General features: G+C 37.3%; 1 protein-coding gene across 6 annotated transcripts in view; it reads right to left on the bottom strand.

Annotated features, from left to right (window-relative positions):
• Positions 1-20,629, bottom strand: part of RBMS1 (RNA binding motif single stranded interacting protein 1) — a 141,419-nt gene that overhangs the window by 8,757 nt on the left and 112,033 nt on the right. For 5 of the 6 annotated variants that reach the window (XM_030952045.1, XM_030952049.1, XM_030952048.1 and 2 more), the window contains exons 5-10: positions 17,606-17,763; positions 14,439-14,518; positions 5,939-6,054; positions 5,021-5,070; positions 4,833-4,926; positions 1,511-1,561 (exon numbers count right to left, since the gene is read on the bottom strand). In XM_030952045.1, coding sequence (XP_030807905.1) covers positions 1,511-1,561; positions 4,833-4,926; positions 5,021-5,070; positions 5,939-6,054; positions 14,439-14,518; positions 17,606-17,763 — 549 coding nt within the window. The remainder of the gene's footprint in view (positions 1-1,510; positions 1,562-4,832; positions 4,927-5,020; positions 5,071-5,938; positions 6,055-14,438; positions 14,519-17,605; positions 17,764-20,629) is intronic. The other variant, XM_030952046.1, reaches the window with a different exon arrangement.

Below are 20,629 nucleotides of genomic sequence, written 5' to 3'. Positions count from 1 at the left end.
TAAAAATTATACTCTGAACTTCTAAACACTTCAGATTGTTAAATATGGACAGCACACAGGTTTTCAGAGTTAGCTGAAATGGAAGATTATCAAGAAATTTCATTTTCCCAATCATGTTCCACAAAAACACATTTCCAAATATTTTGTATGACTTATACTTGCAGAAGGTGTTGATTAAAACTAATGGAGGCTCAAAATGAACAGAAATAATTGCAGTGTACTGAAAGCAAGTATTTTGAATCAATAACTAATCCTTAAAATGAAAAAAAAAGAAAAAAAAGAAGTGTAGAATATACTTGGAAAAACAACCATGTGATCAGTGTAGATGAAATTAGTCATAGGCACATCAAACAGTGAAAGAATTTCCTGTCTGTAGACTGCAGGCTTCTCTGAAAAGCAAATGAGCAAGACAGCACCTGTCTTTGCACAGGCCAAGACTGAACTTCAGTCTAGAATCTAGGTCTTTATTTGCAACTGTGAAATCTCATCTTGTGTACCTGTGAAACGAATACACCTAAACTAATACACCATTATATCAACTCTTGTCTTTCACAGCATTATTTGCAGGATGTTGTTTTATGAAAATCTGTGTTGCTAGAGAAGGAAGTTAAAACCTTTTCTGTGTATGTGTATTTAACATAAAAAACCACAAATATAACAACAATTAAGTGTGTGAGAATGTGTTCTGGTTCAACATCACCTTCTCTGCATGCCCAAGAAGAAAATGTTCTGCCAAGAAGATTTACATCCTATAATCTGCATGGAGAGGTTAATTAAAGTCAAGACCATATCCTTTCCTCATCTGGAAACAGACCTGTTTGTTAACTGTGAGAGTGCATGTATTCAAGTGCCTGTTATTATTAGTAATGCTCATCTCAAGAAAGCCAGTAGGTCTCAGATGTAATGGTACTTAATTGGCAAATGACACAGACAAGAAGCGAAATGTCACGGGAGAGTAGAGATCAGAATGCCTGCCAGTCTGGTACAGATGCCACAGCCACAAGTGTAGGGAGACCAGCATTACTCATGAGTGCTGAAGCCAGAACAAGCTATGCAGGTTTGCTCAAGTGAATGCCCATAATGTCATTCATATCACTACATCCATCTGTCTTTCACAAAATATCCAGTCTGAACTATTGTAGACCTATTCTAAAACACTGGGTCTCCAATTTCAGCTCCTGAAAGGTAGACAGTATGTAAAGCTTTGGCATTTGCCAAGTGTTTTCCATTTCAAGTAAAATAAAATAAAACAAAACCAAAAAAACTCCACACCACTAAGTTTCCTCTTGGAAATTTTCTCTAATGGTCCTCATCACATTGATACTCTGAAGGTAGCTTACTTTTTTCCCTAATAAAATGAGGCCCCAGTTCAGGTTACTGTCTTTCTTTTGTTTTTCATTTTGATCCATGGAGGTAATTGGGCAGGAAGTGACATACTTCCTGTGGTTTAAAGTATGTAAAGTGTTTATGTAATAGATAAACACAACAATGGAGAAGCATAAAAACTTACTGGGTGCTGCATTATATATGGTTGAGGCTGCATCCAAGAAGGACTCTGAACCTAGAACAAAATTGGCATTTTATTTTTCATTTTACACATTACTCCAACTTAGATATAGTAATAACCTAAATCATGTTAACATGCCTCCTCCCTTATTTATTGATTTTTAACCCAATTAGTCCCTTCGTGGAACAACATTGATTTCTATGAAAAATGTATTCATTGTAACCTGTAAATCAGAGACAAGATTTGGAGACCATACACCACATACACCTTTGAGAACAGAAGACAGTGTTTTTAGTGCAGGTTTCAGAAACAGCGAAAGTGGTCAAATAGATGAATGGCAGATTTCTGCTACAATGAAAAAGGAAACTCCTTCTGTCTCAGAAATTCCTTTGTGCAAAAGTAATTGGGATCTCAGAAAGTATAGCACCATTTGCCATCTGGTGTGATCTGATTAAAATAAATTATTGTATTTTCATAAGTGAAAAAAAATCAGCAATTCTGCTGTAATCTTGTTCCAGGAAAAAGGAGAAGATTTAGGAGTACTGTTCTCTGAGACATTGTGATGTGCTATTCCCAAAGCACAGGAAGAGGAGGAGGTTCTGATGAAAGTCCCTGCTCTTGCAACAAGCACATTTTCTCTCCAAAATCAGTGACCACCCAAATACTTCAACTGCAGGAGAATGCCTAACTTTGCATGACAAAGTGAAATATAAAAAGGGAGTGTAAAGGTTATATTGTTATCCTGGTTAAAAAGAGCTGGTTGCAACAGCTCTCTGAAAAAGTGTGCAAGAAAAACTAAAGGTAAGGACAAAAATGTTTCCTCCCCCTCTGCTGTAGGTGTGTTGGGTAAGGCAGGAATCTGACCTGCACTGCACACAGAGCAGGACCACCACTGCTGCTGGACATTTAAAGCCTTTTAAATGCCTCTACCATCATTCTTAGGAGTCCTGTGAACAGGACAGGTAAATACACAGCCTTGAAAAAAATCCAGGTGAGGCACTTTCTGGAAGATGGAAATATTTCTTGCCTCCTTTTGGTACTTAGTTTCAATATAGAGCTGGGTTTTGTTGTTTTTCTTTTTTTGTTGGTTTTTTTTTTTTTTTTTTTCTTTTTCAGTCAGGAAAAGAGCAAACAGGAGTTCAAAAATGGAATGGAAAAGACTGGAACACTCCCTTTCCTCAGGCAAAATCTTAATGGCAAAAATACCGGTACAACCTGACTAAAGCTTTGGCTAATCTCACACTATGATAGTAACTGGCTCAGTGCAGTCATTTGGGTATACAGGGGTTGAAGAAACAAACACTAGCCGAAACTTTATTAAATTTGTTTACCTGAATAAGAATAAATCTAGCAGCAGGTTATACCATGCCTCAAAGAAAAAAACAAAACAAAACAAAACAAAGAACCCTTTGCTTGTGTGATATGTGCTGTTGTGTAGAAGACAGAAAGCTGCAGGTTTCAGTGAGAAGGGATCAGTAATGAAGATGTGACTAATACTCAAATTGTGAAACTCTTCTGGCCACAAATCTCCTTCCTCCCCAATACAGAATACTTCAATTTAATTTTCAATTCCAATTACTGTGTCACTTCAAGCATAATGATATTAATAACTCCATCCACAATAATTTAAGCTCCATGCCATGTATATTGAAATACTGGTAACTACATTTCTGGAAACATAATGGATTGTGGTCTGTCTATCTCAATAAGCCCAAAAAATAATACTGTATTGCTAAGTAGAATGTTTCCATGCCAACTTCCAATTTTTACTTGGATTCTGAATATCAGAGAGTCGTATATTGATAAATAATTTATATTTTAATAAAGAATAGCAGTTAATTTACTGAAATATTTTCCTGGGTAAGAACTTACTGTAATTTCTGAGGTAATGCAGTACCAAGCAGAATGATTCAGTGCACTGACAAATACAGTCTAGCACTGTCTGCCGAGAGCAAACATTGTGTTGCATAAGTTACCTCAGAAATTAATATAAAAATAATGCAGCTGCCCTTCACACCAGAGAATGCTGTTTTAACTCCTACACAATACTTTGCTCATGCAAGATGGCATTAGATGTCCAGACTAATATGAGACAATTCTTCCTCATCCTCCTCATTTGGAATTGAAGGCTACATGGAAATTTCTGCAGGAGACAGCTGATGAAATGGCCCCCAGTGCCTCTGCCAGCCTTCTACCTCCCTTTACACACCCTTCCACACTCATTCACACACAGAGCACATCAGAAAGCTCTGCATGTCTCGCTCACTAGAAAGCAAACAGACTCTTCTTCCCCTGACACATAGAGGTAAGAATTTTCTAAATTTAATTAGTTTGGGTTATTTATGACCTGAATCACTGCTGTTTACTCCATCGATGTGTTAAACAGTAAAATGCCAAAAAAGCTCATAATTTAGCTTTAGACTGCCATAATTGGCATGTCTCAAGTAGTAATTACAGAGTACACATCTGAGACTGCCATACTAGTTGTATTTAAAGCAAGTTGTTTGTAAACTGAAATGTATGATGCCCTAAAACTGAGGATTGCTAAGAGATCTATATCAAAGTGCTAAAACTGTTCCATGTAATTTCCCAAAGTGTTGAATTGTATATCAATATCCCTTGTGAGGACTCAAGATGGCACCTATCAAAATCCCTCTTCAGAAAGCTTTGGACCAAAAACGTCCACAATTTATACTTTAATTTGTTATTCAAAATAAAGTAGCCTTTGGTTTAGAAATACTGTCCTAGGCTATTAAATGCTTTACTCCTAATACAAAAAACACTGAATTTGAATCCTAAAGTAATTTGAACTTGGAGCTCTTTTTTTCAAATTTCCTTCTCTACTGTGAAGAATGTTTCTGTACCCTTCTTAGTACAGCTACATAAGATAATATTGTTGGGCTTGTTGAGAAAAATACAGAGAAAAGCTCAAAATGCATGGAAAAACATCTTTAAAAATGAATTTAATTAAACCAATAAGGCTCTAAATAAAGAATAATTACTTCATGTATACTGGTGACATTAAAAGATTTTGACAGAGAAAATGAAAAATCTCCCATGAAATGCAGAAGTGGCCACAAATCCCTCAGCCATCAGCACAAGTTGGAGTCTTGGTTTTGCAAGACACCGGGGCCTCATTAAAGCACTGTGCTTCCTGAAACACACACTCAGGTTTTCAGGCTGTCACTTTCATGCTGTACAGCACAAGGAGGCCACTTCATTAAAATGTAACATTATTGGAGACCTCATAAAACCAGATGCAACAATTGATAAATAAACATAAGCTCCAATGAACCATTTCAGCTACCAAGCTCGAAATACAAACCTGGTATGTAGAAACTGGAGAAGCAATATATGGCGTAATAGATGTCTGAGTGATCATTCTGTTTGCTGTAATACTGTATGGTGATGGATAAAATCTAGAAAATGCAGAAATATTTGTTAAATGCTAGTTCTGTGCATCTTTCATAATGCAAACATATTTTTTTCTTAGTGTGACATTACTCAACATACCCATTTTGTAAAGCAGCTGTGGTTGGATCATATGTGAGTGTCATTCCAGCCTTAAAAAAAAAAAAAAGTAGAAAAGAAAGAGTGGACAAAATTAATTTTAATTGTAAATTATTTCTCTTGTTCTTTAGTTGTCTCATTTTTAACTGAAAATTTGTATTGAAATAATTTATTAAAACTTAGGGAAAGGTTAATTGACAGAAGTAATTATACAGTGAAGAGAATTAGCAATATTGTTTGTGAATACAAGTTTCCATGTTCCCATTATGAGGAACAAAATGCAATCTGTTAACACCTGGCTAAAAGTACATATGTGTTTGAGATTCAGGGCATGCAGATGATTATGTTAGGGCGTTGCCTACAATATATGACCTATAAGATTGAATAGGGAGTGCAGTTTTTCAGAAGGCAGGTTTGAATTTTCCTGTGTAATATAAATGAGGCGTTTAGGCTTGCTAGCCACAGTAAGTCTATGAAACTATTATCTTGAACATTAAAGTTTAAAACAACTGTTGACTAAAAATAATAATGCTGCATGGCACTGGTATACTATTTTAATCTTGTGAAAGTGATGTGCATTTTAGTGTTACATAGATCAAAGGATTATTTCTGCATGTAAGCACAGTTATGCTTCTGGTAGGCTAATAATATGAGAAAGCTGAAGTTTATATTCTGACCAAGTTGAAGGAGATTTTATTGTTCACTTCAAAGAGACAGGACTTGGCATTTCACATTTTGCCTTTTCTCCTCAGAAGAAAGACACGGTTAAATATCCTTTTTACTGAGACACAAACTGTCAGGTAAGAGTTGCTTGCACATTTTTAATATGCCAAAGACCCAAGCCAAGAAGTCTCAATGCCTATCATTTTCCCAAGTATTCATTATTGCACACCCACACTAAAGCTTGAAGGGAGGACTTACAAGTCTCACCTCGCCTTCTCTGTGCCATGCTCTTCCATTCTGTATGTATTTATTCTGATTCTGCCTCTTCTTCTGTCCTCCATCAGCAAACTTGCACAGTAAAGGTTCTGCAGGAACTGACAAGAAAGAAGAAAAAATAGTTGAAGTAGCATTGATACATAGGTGCTCAACACTCCAAATGAGGTATGGTTTTAAGTTATATTCCAAATATGACACTTAAATAACACAGAGCTGTATTACAGCATCAACAGCTGTTCAGCATAGCACAAAGACAGCTGCCACACACAAACAGAGCATCTGGAATGCCTTGTCTATTTGATTTTGAGCTACTGCTGTAAAACCTGTTGGAAGGAAACATGGTCTGTATATCCTATGTGTCTCAGTCTGGGTTCAACACGAACTGTCATCTGAATTCTGATTGTCTCTTTGGAAGTATATCTAAGGAGCATGGAGAAAAAGTCTGGCCAAAGGCCTGTAATACATTCTCCCCACCCTTTGGAGGTTTCAGTAATGTCCCAAAACTTACAAGTGTTTTACTCATCCAGAAGAGGCATCTTTATGTCCTGAGGCCTTGCACCAAGAAAATGTCACAGTTGTCCATTCCCATTTTATCCCTGCTCTATAAAGAACACCCAGTGCAACCAGAAATTCTTCAAGATTGTCCTTTTGGTATTTTTTGCATACTGCCATGAAACAGCACCACCATACTTCATTATTTTTGTCTTGTTGCTGTTATTATTATTTTTCCTAATACAATCCTGACCATGACCTCAATTTTTAATGTCAGAATTGAAGCAGTGAAAAGGTTTGCATAGCATTCTCTCTTTTTTTCCCTGTTCTTAGCTCCCACATTTCCAAGTACCTATGGCTGAAGCACAGCTCTGCTGCATCACACCACACCCTCCCTAATCACAGGGTGGAAGCACTGTTATGACTTGGATGTAAACTCTTCTCTGCCAATAATTCCTGACACATGAGCTGTCTAAGCTTTACCACGACACTCCTCTAGTCACTCTCTGTTTGGAAACATCTTCGTGAGACATGGCTGGACCTGAAAACATACAAGTTTCCAAATGTAGAGTAAACACATGGGGTGGGAAGGCCACCTGCAAAAAAACAACCCCAAGAGAAATTTTCAACAAAATCTATTAATATAACCATGGTGAGTGCTGATGTCTCTTCACCCTGTCTGCATTTGCAAAAGATGATTGGTACTGAAAACCTCAGGGATGCGTAACCTCACAAAGAGCTTGACTTTTAAAACTTGGGCACAAAACAAGCATTAATGGCCCAGTCATCCCTGGCTTTGGATGTCACACCTAAAACACTAGCTCTGTTTCTACTGGAAAAATATCCACTTCCTGCATGACACATCTTTTGACAGCCTTCTCTATAAAAAAAAGGAGACAGAACTGGTGTGTGGTTCCCTGTCTCACCTCCAGCAGTGACCACACAGGTCAGAGACCTGGACCTCCCCTACCTGGGTGATGTTATACAGAGTGTCAGACTGTAACATTAAACATGACAACTGAATAAATTTAAAATGTATTATCCTTCAGAGAATGGTAATTAAAACCCTATAATCATAAAATAAACCAGGAAAAAGCTAGGTTAATGCCACTGGAACAATATAGGAGACCTATGGATGATGGAGTAAATTAACAAGGAAATAACAGAAACCTTAAAGTAGGAGACAAAGTGGAAAATATTGTCTTCAAAACCTTGTATTTCTGAGGGGATTTCTGGCATTACCAAAACTGAGTTTTGCTTTGGGGTCTTCTATTATGTGAAGTAACTTCTGTTTCAACATATTTGGAGCAAAAAGGTACTATATCAATATGGTGATGGATGATTTGATCCTGCTTTGTAAAAGCTATATCCAATAACCTTAGTCATAGCACACAGCATTTCAGTTCATACAGTTTGGCTGAAATAAGAGGAGGTACTCTCAGAATATGTTAGCCAATATGGATAAATTTCTCAGGTTCTGGTCTGAAATAATTTTGGTTGGTTTGACACAGAGTGGAAAACAAAAATCCACTGGACACTGAGAGAGGAGGTCCAAATACTGAAGTTAACTGCCTTAAATTAAAAAAAAGCTCTTCCCCAAGTTGAATATCTTTGTCTATTTTTACATTACTTCAAAAAAACTAGTTTTGTGAGGAGCATATGTGACTTCCAAAATATGCATATAAAATTTTGGATGAAAAATCAAAATTTCATTTCAAAATTCAATTTCTCTGGCATGAGAACAGTACAGAAAGACATCAGAAAAAGATTTCTGGCCCTGACATTCTGTATTATAGCACTCACAGGTAGTAAATGCTTTATTTAAACCTGCATTATGCTTTCATTAAAAAGCCCTACAATGAATTATAAAAAACTTTTTAGAAAGCATCATTTGTGCTTGCATTTCCCATCATTGTCTCAACATAAATATCTTTTCTTAAAAAAAAAAACCAAAACAGAGTAAACCCGTCCAACTGTTTGAATAAAATGTTCATAAAAACCTATTTTAAGAATAAATCTGAATTTTTTTGTCAGTAGATAACTCAAACCAGCTACATTTTCTATGATTAAACATCTTCTGTGTTGCGTTGTAAAAATTCTCCAACAAATTTAAAGAGGAAGAAAAAATGGAGTAAGAATTATACACATGTACTGGATTTTGCATACATAAGATCCAAAACCTGCATCAATGAAGAAACCCAAGCATTTAAAGAGGTATCAATTTGTGATCTACTAGTGCTCCATCTTACTGAACACAGATCCAGCTATGGGAACCCTTGTTCTTCTGACTTTCTGCCTTCCCTTGCTCCTCCCTGCACCCATCAAATGCGCCAAATGCTGGGAATGCTCCAACTCACACTAAAAAACCCCATGCAGACCATCTATTTAATACAGCACTTCCGTGAGCAGGCTGTACAGCATTTGCCTTCCCTGATTCTGCTTCAAGATCTGACTGCTGACGGTGGGGACAGCTCCAGTGGAAAGCCCAACTGCAATTTTTGGCTGCTCTTGCACACATGGGAGCTGAATAACACTGTGTTCATTCCTGCAACAACACAATGACTGACGGTCACCAGAGGGAGGCTCATGAGAAACAGATAAACCTTCTTGGGTTTATCTTGACCTACTGATCTCCCTCCCATCAAAGAATGAATATAGACCTCACTCTTTTCAAAATTAAATCTGAACCTTACTTATTCAGCTTACTTTTTCTCATAGTTTTCAAGAATATGCAACACATTCTCTCTCTTGCATTTAAGTGCACGCATGTGACAGAAACATATTTGAACAAAAAGCTCTCACAAGTCCTACAAACCAGTTAAGCAATCTTTTGTAGTACAGGAAGGAAGGGAGAGTCATTTTTATTGTTTAGTTGCTGGGAACTATGCAGGCCCAGTGATGAAGCAGATCATTAATCATTCAGTGACTTGTCTGTATGTGCAAGACAAAGGCAGAGTACAAATATTCAGAGTTGCATTCACAGCTGAGAGTACCTGATGTGAAAGGCTACAACTGGCAGTGCAGCTAGGACAGCACATTTAACATGCCCACTCTTCTGACACCCAGTGCAAACCAACACTGCCAATGGTTTGCAGGTGCCTGTAGAGCTGCAGCTACTGAGGGCATCTGTAACCACAAGATTTCCTGGCCTTCAGCACCAGGGCTTTAGAACTTGGGTGCGGAAAGTGCTGACCATCTCCTCCCACCCTGAATCACTCTCCTCTAGGGCTAATGTTTTTACAGAAGAGAGACGTGAATGTGATATTAGTCCAGAGAGTAAATTCTTCCTAAAGTTGTTGACACTTTGCACACATCTGTACATTAGAATTCAGTTTGTCTTTGTTCAGCGTCTACCCAAATTTGTACCAGGGGATACTATAAATGCAGAAAACAAAACTGATGTTCTTTCTTGGACCTTGAGTTTGCACCCTTGACTTTACATGGCTAATTTTATCAACTTATCAATAAACCCTACTTTCACTTACTGAAAAATACAACAAAATAGTTAAAAAATACTATTCCTTTAGTCAGTTTTCAATTAAACTGCATATTTTAGAGACTTTCATTGCTTATTTTCTAGTGCAAAACATATGGGACTTAATGAATTCTGACATTAAAACATCACTTTAATGATAGAGCAAGCTAGAAACCTTTGCCAAAGGCTGTGGGAACTAAAAAAGAAATTGTGCAACCCATGATCAGGGTAGCTTTATATGTTTAAAGAGAAATTCAATATTATACTCTTTACCATCCTAGTCTTCACTTAAACATAATGCTCAGGATTATATTGCTTTAATAATTTATACAAGGTTTAATAATTTGTGACAGAAGGATATTTTGAGTGGTTTTAAGAAGCATTTTTCTCTTCTAGTCCTATGTTGCTTCTTAAAACCAAGAAGCAAATTGCAAATTATGGGAGTTAGAGCAGTAAAACCTCTAATTCACAGATTTCACAAAATATTCAGAGCTGATGATCCTTGTGGGTCTCTTCCAGGTCTAAATCTTAAGTAAATGGCCCATACAGGGATCCAACCTACAACATTGGTACCTCAGCACCACGCTCTGAGACCAGGTAAACTAATGTCAGGGTCTTGATCAAAAGAGTGAAATTTTTGTTTCTCTGCCTTTGGTGTGACAACCACTGTCAGCCCTTGAGATCCTGTAGCAGTGGTTTTCAGGCTGTGGTTCATGTGTTTTTTCTAAAGGATCTGTGACAGATAATTGAAAGAAAAATTGAATTTATGGTCAAGTAGCTTAAATTCACGAGAGATCTTTGGTGCTGGATACTTTGTAAAGGTAAGAAACTAGGAAACACTAGAATATGACTGACAGAAGACAGCTACTTCAGGGCTCCATTTCCACTCCTCCCCACACTAGAATGATGTCCAAGGCCAGATCATTTCTAACTGTAGTGTGTATCATCCCTGGTGGACCTCTTCCCAGTCTAGTCAAGAGCACAGGCAGGAGCAGGGCTTTTACACACTCATTTTTCTCCCCTAAAAGAGAACCTGAGCAACCAATCTCTTTATCCTAAGTGGGAAGAGAGGGATGGGTCATGGATAATTTTTGATTTTTGCATCATCACCATAACCAGCCATTACTGAAGTAAAAATGGCATGGGCTGCTCAGCAAAAATGCTCTCACACCCATTAAACCAAAATCACCTAAGTTCTTTTCTAGTAAAAGAAATATTAAAGCTACATGCTACTGCGACAGGGAGGAGATGCCTTTCAAGATTTTGACCAGAAGATCATTTCTACAATCACTGTGGATGCAACACAAGACTAAAGGCCAGTGAACACTGAGTATCATCTTTACAGGAGGAAGACTAAGTATGCTGCTGCTCTGCTCTCACTGCTCATCTGCTGGCTCCTGGCTCTCGATACCAGTCTGGTCTGTTTCCTCCAATTCACGTCATACATTTCACAGGAGAATAGAAAAATTTTAAATATTACATTCTTCACTGAAAACAATAGTTCTTTAAGGAGGAGAGTGAAACTAAATGCAAAAGTTACTTTAAAATTATAACAATCATGTAATAGTTATATATCATAGTTGAGAAGATAATTAAGTACAAAAATTAAAGTTCTGAGTTTGGTTTTCAGTGACAAAATGGAGAGGAAGTAATAGTTCATAAAACACAACCAACTAATACAATAACTTACATAAAAAAAGGACAAAGCCCAACAACAAATGGTGAAACTAACACATCACTTCCAGGAGTTTCAGGGTTATACCAACTTCAAGTGCATTTCAAATTGCTCTCTGAGCTAACCCTTCTTCTTCTTTACAGAAAATAAACAAGGACACACTAAATACTGAGTATATTTCATTAAGTTAAATAAAGCCTGAATAGCCAGTTATATCTGGGTTTAGCTTGCTTAGCATCATCAATGCGCAGTCACTCACCTTACTCTGGAGCTGACAATTTTGACACCACCCTGTGTTAATCCCTGGCCTTCCCAGATTCTTAGAGGTTTTATTCATTGTGTCTTCTCATGCTCCAAAGGAGGTTTCACTTATGCTTTCTATAACTATTTAACCCATTCTTCCATTTAAGCCAAAACTTAGTTAAAATAACAAAGCTGCATTATGAAAGCAGGTTTTTGTTGAACAAATGTTCTTCCTCCCACACCTATTTCATTACAGACCCATCTCTCCTACCCTCTTCATCCTGATAACATGGATGTTTTTAGAGCCAGCTCCCTTGGCTGATTTTAGCCAAGTTTCTAGGACACAATGTTTTAATTTAAACACAGATCTGTTTTTATGGTTTTGTTTTGCATGCGTTTGAAGTTGATCCTTTATAATCCCAATGGTTGCTAATCTATTTCAAAACAGTTTCCTAATCTTTGCTTGTTCAAGAGCTTTCCTACTGCCATCCAGTTTTCTCTCTGCAGGCAGTCCAAAATCACAGTTGCCTCATGACCCCACCCCACGTTTTGGCAGACTGCAGTATACTATTCTGCATAAGCTGAATTCTCTGATAAGGCTGCATTATTGGACAGGTGCTGGCTATGTGGTATGGAACTCTGGGAAGGATTTGATCTCCATAAAAATCTTTGCAAGGAGCAATGAAACTTCACCAGCACAGAAACATAGAGCTGAGGCTGTGCCCTATACAACAAAATTGAGGGTCTTTAAAAACCAAGGTTCTCACAACTCCCTTATGCACCTGACTATTTGTCTCATTTTCAGTATCATGGAAGGTGAGACCCATCTGACTTTCAAACATTTGGAGTTATCTATTTCTGAGTGACTGAGCTAGACACCCTTTGTAACTGCAAGGACAGCCTCTGGAGGTGTGTCTTTCTTTATTTGTTCTAGACAGAGAGTCTGGACAACTGCTCAGCAAAGGAAGCGTTAGAAGTTCCAGCTTGTGAGGTGGATTATATCTTGAGACCTCTGTTTAGTTTCCACTTTCAGAAAATTGACAGTTCTCGGCAAATTTCTTGTCCCTAATTCATCACATTTTTATGTTAAATGTTTCCTTCAGATTGCAAAAATCATTCCTACAATTCCATGCAGGAAGCTTTTATTTCAACCTAGTTGGACCTCATCATGTAAGGGTGAAACTCCGGCTTCAGCAAAGACCCACTGGAGACAGAGCATGATTAGCAATGACATGCTTGATGGCTCATTCATTGAGAACAGGAGAATGCAAGTGAAAATAAAAACTAACAAACTAAAAAGCACTGATAGGAGCTTCTGTTGCAGATGTTTAGTGTCGTTACTGTCTGTTTAAACATAGGCTGTAACATTTTTACTAAATGTAACAAAGAAAAAATTATAATATAACTAAAGCAACAAATGCAACAATGTGCTTAAATTTACCAAATCTTTGTAACAAAGTTTTAATGAAATCATAATATCAGCAATTAATCGTCGTGCAAAAGCAAGGCTAGGGAAGCCAAAACACTGCATTAGATTAGTTTTGTCGAAGGGAGTGGTTTCCTGTGCTCTGAAGCATTTTCCATCCTTACAGCAGCACAGTCTGCCTCAAACTGGAGCAATCTTTCAGGGATGAGGCATGTTTGGAGTTTTACTAAACAAGCCACATTCTTGTCTGCCTGCCGAGGGCTACTTTCCTCCTCCTCAGTGACAGGGGCTGGCTGCACAGAACATTTCACCAGTGGGATAAAGGCAGCTTCCCCAACCACATCAACACTGTAATTTGCAAAATTCCCACTTGGGATTCTCAATCAAATGCCCACTGAAAGCTGCCTGGAATGCCAGGCATGTATTCTTTCCTCCTTTATTGTCCTCTTTACTTTCTATTTTACTCAGCACCGCTGAATTTCCTCTCCTCATTTTTCAGTATTCATGGAACATACATTTTGTCTCTTAGAAACAGTGCTGACAAAGCAGACAAACTGATGAGGAACTTGGTGTGACAACAAAATTGTACTAAGCCTTCTCTGAATTCTGCCTTGCACAATATTTCTAGAAGAAACATTCTGTGCTGACCTCCTTCCATTTTCCTGAAGGACTTTAAAACCTACACTGACTTGAGAGTTGCAGCTCCCCAATGAATGATCATGCCAGGCATTGCTGCAGATTCCATTTTTTTGCTAAGCAAATATTTTTTTGAAAATGCTTCGAAAAAATCACCAGCAGATGACAAAACCAGCCCATTTTTGCCTCTGAAAAAAGCCCTGTCCATGGAAAAGCAGCCAAATTCTGTTCAGATAGATATTCGTTTCTTCACTTTAACTGGGATTACATTGGATGTAAATTTGTACATAGCTGGCATCTTAGCTGCTTGTTTCTCTGCTAGGAGAGAACACTACTAGATTCCTAGAAAAGGTTTACAACAGAAAAGCGATATACTGTGTTCCAAGCAAGCATTACAGCCATCCAAAAAGAAAGAGTTTAATTTTAATAAGCTTGTCTTTAAATGAGAAGCCAGATACAACAATCAGTGTAACAGGCTTCCACCATGTAAGCACTAACCCATTCATACATCTTGTAAGAAATATATGCAACATACCAGAAACTCCTGCTGGTGTCTTTATGAATTTTCCATTAAAATGAGCAATCACTGCTTCACATTTTTCTGTTGACTCCATCCTTTGAAAATAAAGAATAATTTACATAAATTAAACACTCAAACAGATTCCCATGTTTGTGATTTTTTTTAAAGCACATTTCTCACTTTTTCTCAAATTATATTTCTTGTTTTTCCCCTCCTCACTGCTCTGGCTTGCTTTCCCATGTGTGAACAATAGAGATGATGTTTTCTAAGAACATATAACTTCAGAAAGGTAAAGCCAAACTCAATTAACATTTTATGTACTCTGAGACCAAAGTCAGTGCCAAATTGAAAAGAATGCTCTTATTTACTCAGAAATTATACTGTAGCTGTCCAAGCTGCCTCAAGTACCTCTCTTGTCTTGAAAGAAGCAGAAGGACTGACTCACTATCATTCATAATTGAATCCTTACTGTCCATGCTGCATGCAGCAAAGGTTAATGCCACTCTTAAGAGAGGATTCAGAGCTGTCTGTACAGCTTAAGGGTAATAAACTCAAATAGAAACCTGCCTGACTGCATGACCCAAACTGACTTGGCAGCTTTTAGCTTATACACATCATCTCCACTAAATGATGCACCTGGCTCTTATTTAATTGTCTCCAAGTTCCAAACAGGAGCCAATACCAGCAGAGCTGTGATGGCTACTGAGAATGTGTCCAAAATCTTGAGAAGGTTTGGGCACTCATGCTGTCAGATCTAGACTGAACAGCCTGGGCAGGGGGCTGGAGAGCCCCTGCTGGCCTGGGAGGGGCCTCACCTGCAGTGAGGATGTGCCAGCCCCGACTGTCACCTTGGACTCAGCCACACTGAATGACTCAGTTGTGCAATTACAACAAAATATAGTTTAAAAGAACTTATTTTGCAGCCACCTGCAAGATAATGTTTGGTTAATGTTGAACAGATATTTTCTTTTCAGTTGCTCTTTAAGTTCTGTAATTCATATCCATAAATTAGGCCAATGGACTCAGCAGCAAACAAGCAGGAATAAAAATTCCTAAGTATTGGCATCTCTTTAATTCTGATATCCTTTCTGCACAGGCTGACAAAATACAAGTATAGATAACAACCAGTACCACCAAAAAGCCAGACTGAAAAAGAGGTTTTCCTAATGATTCCAAAAATACATCTTTGACAATTTTCAGAAGTTCTGGATTATTGGATCTGCATCAAAGAAATCTAATTTTTTTTTGTCTCACATGAAACAAACAATATAATTTAGTTTCAGAACTCAAGTCTGGACTTGACAAAATACATTACTCCCTATTAACCTAATAAAAGTTTCCCAAAGGCAAGAAATTAAAATATTTATTTAATGTCTACAGGTTTTTTGGAAAATTTTAACTTTAATTAATTATCCAAGAATTTTCCAGTACAAGAAAAATGTTCACCTTGTGGAAGTAAAGAAGTTCTAATTAGATATAGAAGCAATACTTATCCTTATAACTTAGGTATACTTTATTTATGTATATAAATAAACACATATAAAAATATCTTTGCTCATGTATATATAAAACACAAAATGCATAACAGAGAAACTATTGAGAAAGTACTTTAAAACTATTCTATTTTAATTTCTCCAATACAAGTGAGGTTTTGGATACACACAAGTCTTTTTGACTTTTGCATATGATTCCAGAACACTTCCAGCTCCCTTAGGAAAAATACATCCTACCATATTTCCTACCTTACCACTGATTCAAGGTAGAGGTGGTAAACAACTTTAGGGAGACTGAATGAGAGCAAAATGCCAACTGAATTTCATAGTGGGTGTTAGTGTATTCTACCCTTCACAGTACCAAAAAATGAAAGCTACACATAAAACACATATATATTAATGAAATTTAAATGCCCAGTTAATTTTACCCCAATTATTGATTTTTTTAAAGAGAACCGGAAGAAATTTTAGCAAAGCCCAATCTTGCTGGTTTTCCCCTCTTAAATAATGAATATTTTTCTATTATTTCTAATTTTGTTCCTTTGTTATACCTTCTTGAAACTTGGTAGTTTGACAAGCATGTGAAGTTTGGGTTCAGGAGGCTGGTGGGGGAAGACATTTGAAAAAAAAACCTAAAAATCACAGTGCCATGAAATATCCCCCAGCCAACTCCCAGGTAAACCAATTCCTAAAAATTCTGGCCACATCAGGAGATAAATTTGTTCAGTTCTTTTCTGTGCGATAATTTTAGATTCTGATATTTGTTCAAATACAAAGCTATTGTAATATTGTCTGAACATCTGAATTACTGAAATTTGATTTCAGTATTTTGAGAATGCCAATTCTTTGCTTGAAGCATGCTTTTATTTTTGATAATAGAAACCTTCAATTTAAAGTCTCTAAATTTTGATTGTTATACTAGGTTTAAAGCAGGACTTACGTAAATAAAAACAGCACAGAAAAGACTTTGATGAAGAGATCCCAGAAAAAATAACTACATTAACTAGAGAAAAAGTAGATTTATATGAACAGAATATTTAGGAGGTATTTACTAATTTATGGAAATAATTGTTCTTGTTGATTTGTGTGAGATATTTCACTTAGCACACAAATATTTTAAGATGAGATTTCCTGTATGTGAATAAAAATATTTTCTTTCCCAGTTGACATCATGTTAATGAGCCTGAAAATTCAAAGGGCTGATGTTCAAAGGGCACTGATGAGTTCATTTTCTCCAAGGAACTAATGAAGAAAAACAAACAAAAAAAAAAAAGGCACAGGGGTGGGGAAGAAGGTTCTTCCTTCTGGTCTGCTGCCTGGGATTCAAACTTCACAAGCCAGCAGTCACAGAAGTGTCTGTGAAGCATCACGTAACCCTTGCTTACTGGCTCAGGAATAGAGGAGAAAGGAGAAGTACAGAAAAGGGAAGGAAGTGGTTTAGAGTGAATTCTTACTCTAGATAATTGTCCAGTAAGAGCAATAAATTTAGATTTAGCCATCTAAGCAAGATGAGACACAGCTCTACCAAAGGAAGAATTAACAAAACCCTGCTGGATAACTCCGTTTCAATCTTCCTTCTCTTTACAAACTTTATAATTTTCAGTAATTTCTGCCTTTTCCACCTATTCTTGCATTTTTAATCCAGACAAAGGAAGAAGGCTGCCGGCATGGCTCACAGCCCCAAGGTACCTTGCAAAGCCAACGCCACGGCTCGTCCCACTCGAGTCCCGCAGTATCCTGGTGGAGATCACCTGCCCAAAGGGCTTCAGCATGTTCTCGAGCTCCTGCTCATCCATTGAAAGAGGCAGGTTGGAAATGTATAGGTTAGTTGGGTCTTGTTCTTGTTGCTGAAAGAGAATTAAAACCCAATTGTTATCATTGTTGCCACTGACATTTTGAATTTAACACAAACAAGTACATATGAATTCTGGTGCAGATTTTTACTTCTCAGGCCCTTTGTTAAATCTACTCTTTCTTAGTATTAGTGACCTCCATCTTCTGCCACTGCCTGCAGCATTCCTAAGAAAGTTTCCTTTCTCCTATTACTGCTGACACCGACATTTTAAAGTAGAGATAAAGGTGAATAATTGACCAGTTTATAGTCCATGTTAAAACTCCATGTTTCAAATTTTTCTGAAAGGAAAAAAAAAGTAAAAATGAGATAAAGGAAAGAAATGCAAGAGTGGTGGAAAGCACTAAGAAAGCCACATGTAAAATAAGAAGAGAAGAGACTGGGATGACAATCAGAAAATAATATGAGGAAAAAATGAGAAAATGGATTTAATAGTATGTACATTGCCATAATAATAGTTAAAGAACAGAGTGATACAGAAGCAAGTGGGACACTGTCATTGCCTTCCATACATGAGCATTTTTGACTTTCCACTAAATTTTTATGTTATGCATTCAGACAATAAAAATGTCTTCCAAAAACTTTCTCTAGAAACAGACAAAATGAGAGGAGGGCAGCCAGAAGATGAGCAATTAGGGAGGAGACAAAGGTAGCCACATCTTTGCCATTCTCCTGATCTTAGGCTACTTACTACTTTGTGCTATCTACGTATGTGCCATGAAATGACACCTCTAAGAAAACTTTTTGGTGAAATTGATGATTTCCAGTGTTTGTCCACAGATTTCCCAGCTGTGGCAAGGGAGTATCTCTTCCATGCTGGTGATCATTGCCTATGCTCTGTACTGAAGCACATTCTTGATCTGCACAGATTGATGTGACATGGCCCTTAAAGTTGTGCAGAACTTCAGTGTCATCACTATTACCCTGGTATAAATTTAAGTCTCTGCAGGATGCCCACATTCAGTAGAACTTTTCTGGCATCAGCAGTGATATGATCTGAAATCAATTTTATTGATATACATATACAATTTTCATAGAATCACAGAATGGGTAAGGTTGGAGAGGACCATGTCTGGTCATCCTGGATCACATTGCATGGGATGGAGTTCAGGCAGTTCTTGGATATCTCCAGTGAGGGACACCCCACAGTTTCTCTGGGCAATCTGCTCCAGTGCCCAGGCATCAAGCCCCCCTTATAGAAATAGTATCTCAGTACTTTTAGTAGCATATTGCATAATTTTATAACTTGCCATCTTGGATATCACCTCTCAGTTTGAGTTAGTTTTTCCTAGGAGGGAAAAAAAAACGAAAAGAAGAAAAAAAGGAAAAAAAAATTGTTTGGGCTTGGGGGGAGGTCACACCTTTTACGCACAGAAAGGAATTATCCTGTTCCAAAAACAGTGAAAATTAAAAATGGGAAAGCAAATTCTAGGCTGAAAAACCTTTACTTATTTGCATTTTTACCCCAAGCCCCACATTCAGTTCAAAAGAGTTAATGTTTTGAAGTTTTCCAAAAATGTTTTTAAAGAAATTGGAATAGAAGACCTATAGGAGGGAAATGTTCTTCCATTTCATCCTCCTGATGTGCATGCTTCTGCCACTGGTATGACTGTAATTCCTAGCCACACCAAAATCCCACTTACAAAACAACCTTTTCCAGCTCCCAAGTGTTGCCCTCATTGGCCCCTTTATTGTCCATTATAAATGGCATTTGATTACCCTGTAGGATTTTTCTTTTGTTACCTAGTAGAGACATCCCCTCCCAAAATAATACTGAATCTATACAATACACAGACAAGTTTGGGGTTCAAATTATCTAATCATAGGGAATTTGAATTTTTTTTCATATTAGAAAAATTAACAGAAGGAGAAGACAAGAAAATGGATTCACTGTGAGGCCATAGCTGACATTAATATTAATTGCTGGGCATAATTACAGTAGTTACATCTTGACATTCAGCTCAAATTTCCTCAGGCAGGAATGTGAGATGAAGAACAGCTTTCACAGTGTTAGAACTGGTTTGTTACTTAGATAGTATTAGGCAATTTTGTTTTGCACCTTGAGATGTGTAGGCTTAACTTCCTTCTTTAATGAGTTATATCAGCAAAAGCTTTAAAGGAGGTTTCAAGCATTGGCATTACAAAATTGTACCTGTAGGCATAGCAAGATTTTCTGAAATTCCAAATAGTATTTGAAAGTATTTGAATATTTTTATTTAATTTCCTAGTGTTTTTATTCTAGAATAACAGAAACTATAAAAGTATTCTCATAAAAAATTCTAACATTTGAAAAGATAAAAAAGCCCCCATTTTGTTCACAGTAGTAACAGTGTAATTTACAGGCAAAACACAAAAGAACAAAAACCAACCAAACAAAAGATTACATTCACCCAGAAAGAGTCACCCAGCAGAGAAATAAATTCAGTCAAGGCAGAAATGCAGAGAACCTGTTCAGGTAAGTGGGTAGAGCACACTCCCCTTCTCTCAGGCTCCTGTGGCAGCCCAGGGCTTACCAGACTCCCACATTATCCTGGCACTGTATTCAGGATGAGACCATGAACTTTTCCTGCCAAAAGGGGCACAAGGACTTGCTGCCATTCACTGCACATGCTGGGCATTAGATGCTTGTACTTACCCACCTACCAGAGAAAACCTCCTGCCACAAAATCATGTAACACTACTGCTAGGGAAGGCAATGCTGCACTTTGGAAGAATATTAGCAACTTCACCACTTACCCACATTACAAAGCCCTTGGGGAAAAAAGAGAAAAAAAAGTGCACCTGAGGAAATTGTTCTCTCTGAACAGAAAGCATTTTGTGATGGAAAAATTTTACTTCTGGCCCATGAAACAATGTGTATT

This window comes from Camarhynchus parvulus, chromosome 7 (assembly GCF_901933205.1).
Source record: "Camarhynchus parvulus chromosome 7, STF_HiC, whole genome shotgun sequence".
Classification (NCBI taxonomy): domain Eukaryota; kingdom Metazoa; phylum Chordata; class Aves; order Passeriformes; family Thraupidae; genus Camarhynchus; species Camarhynchus parvulus.
Note: the sequence above shows the minus strand (reverse complement) of the source record. Positions and strands in the feature narration are given on the sequence as shown.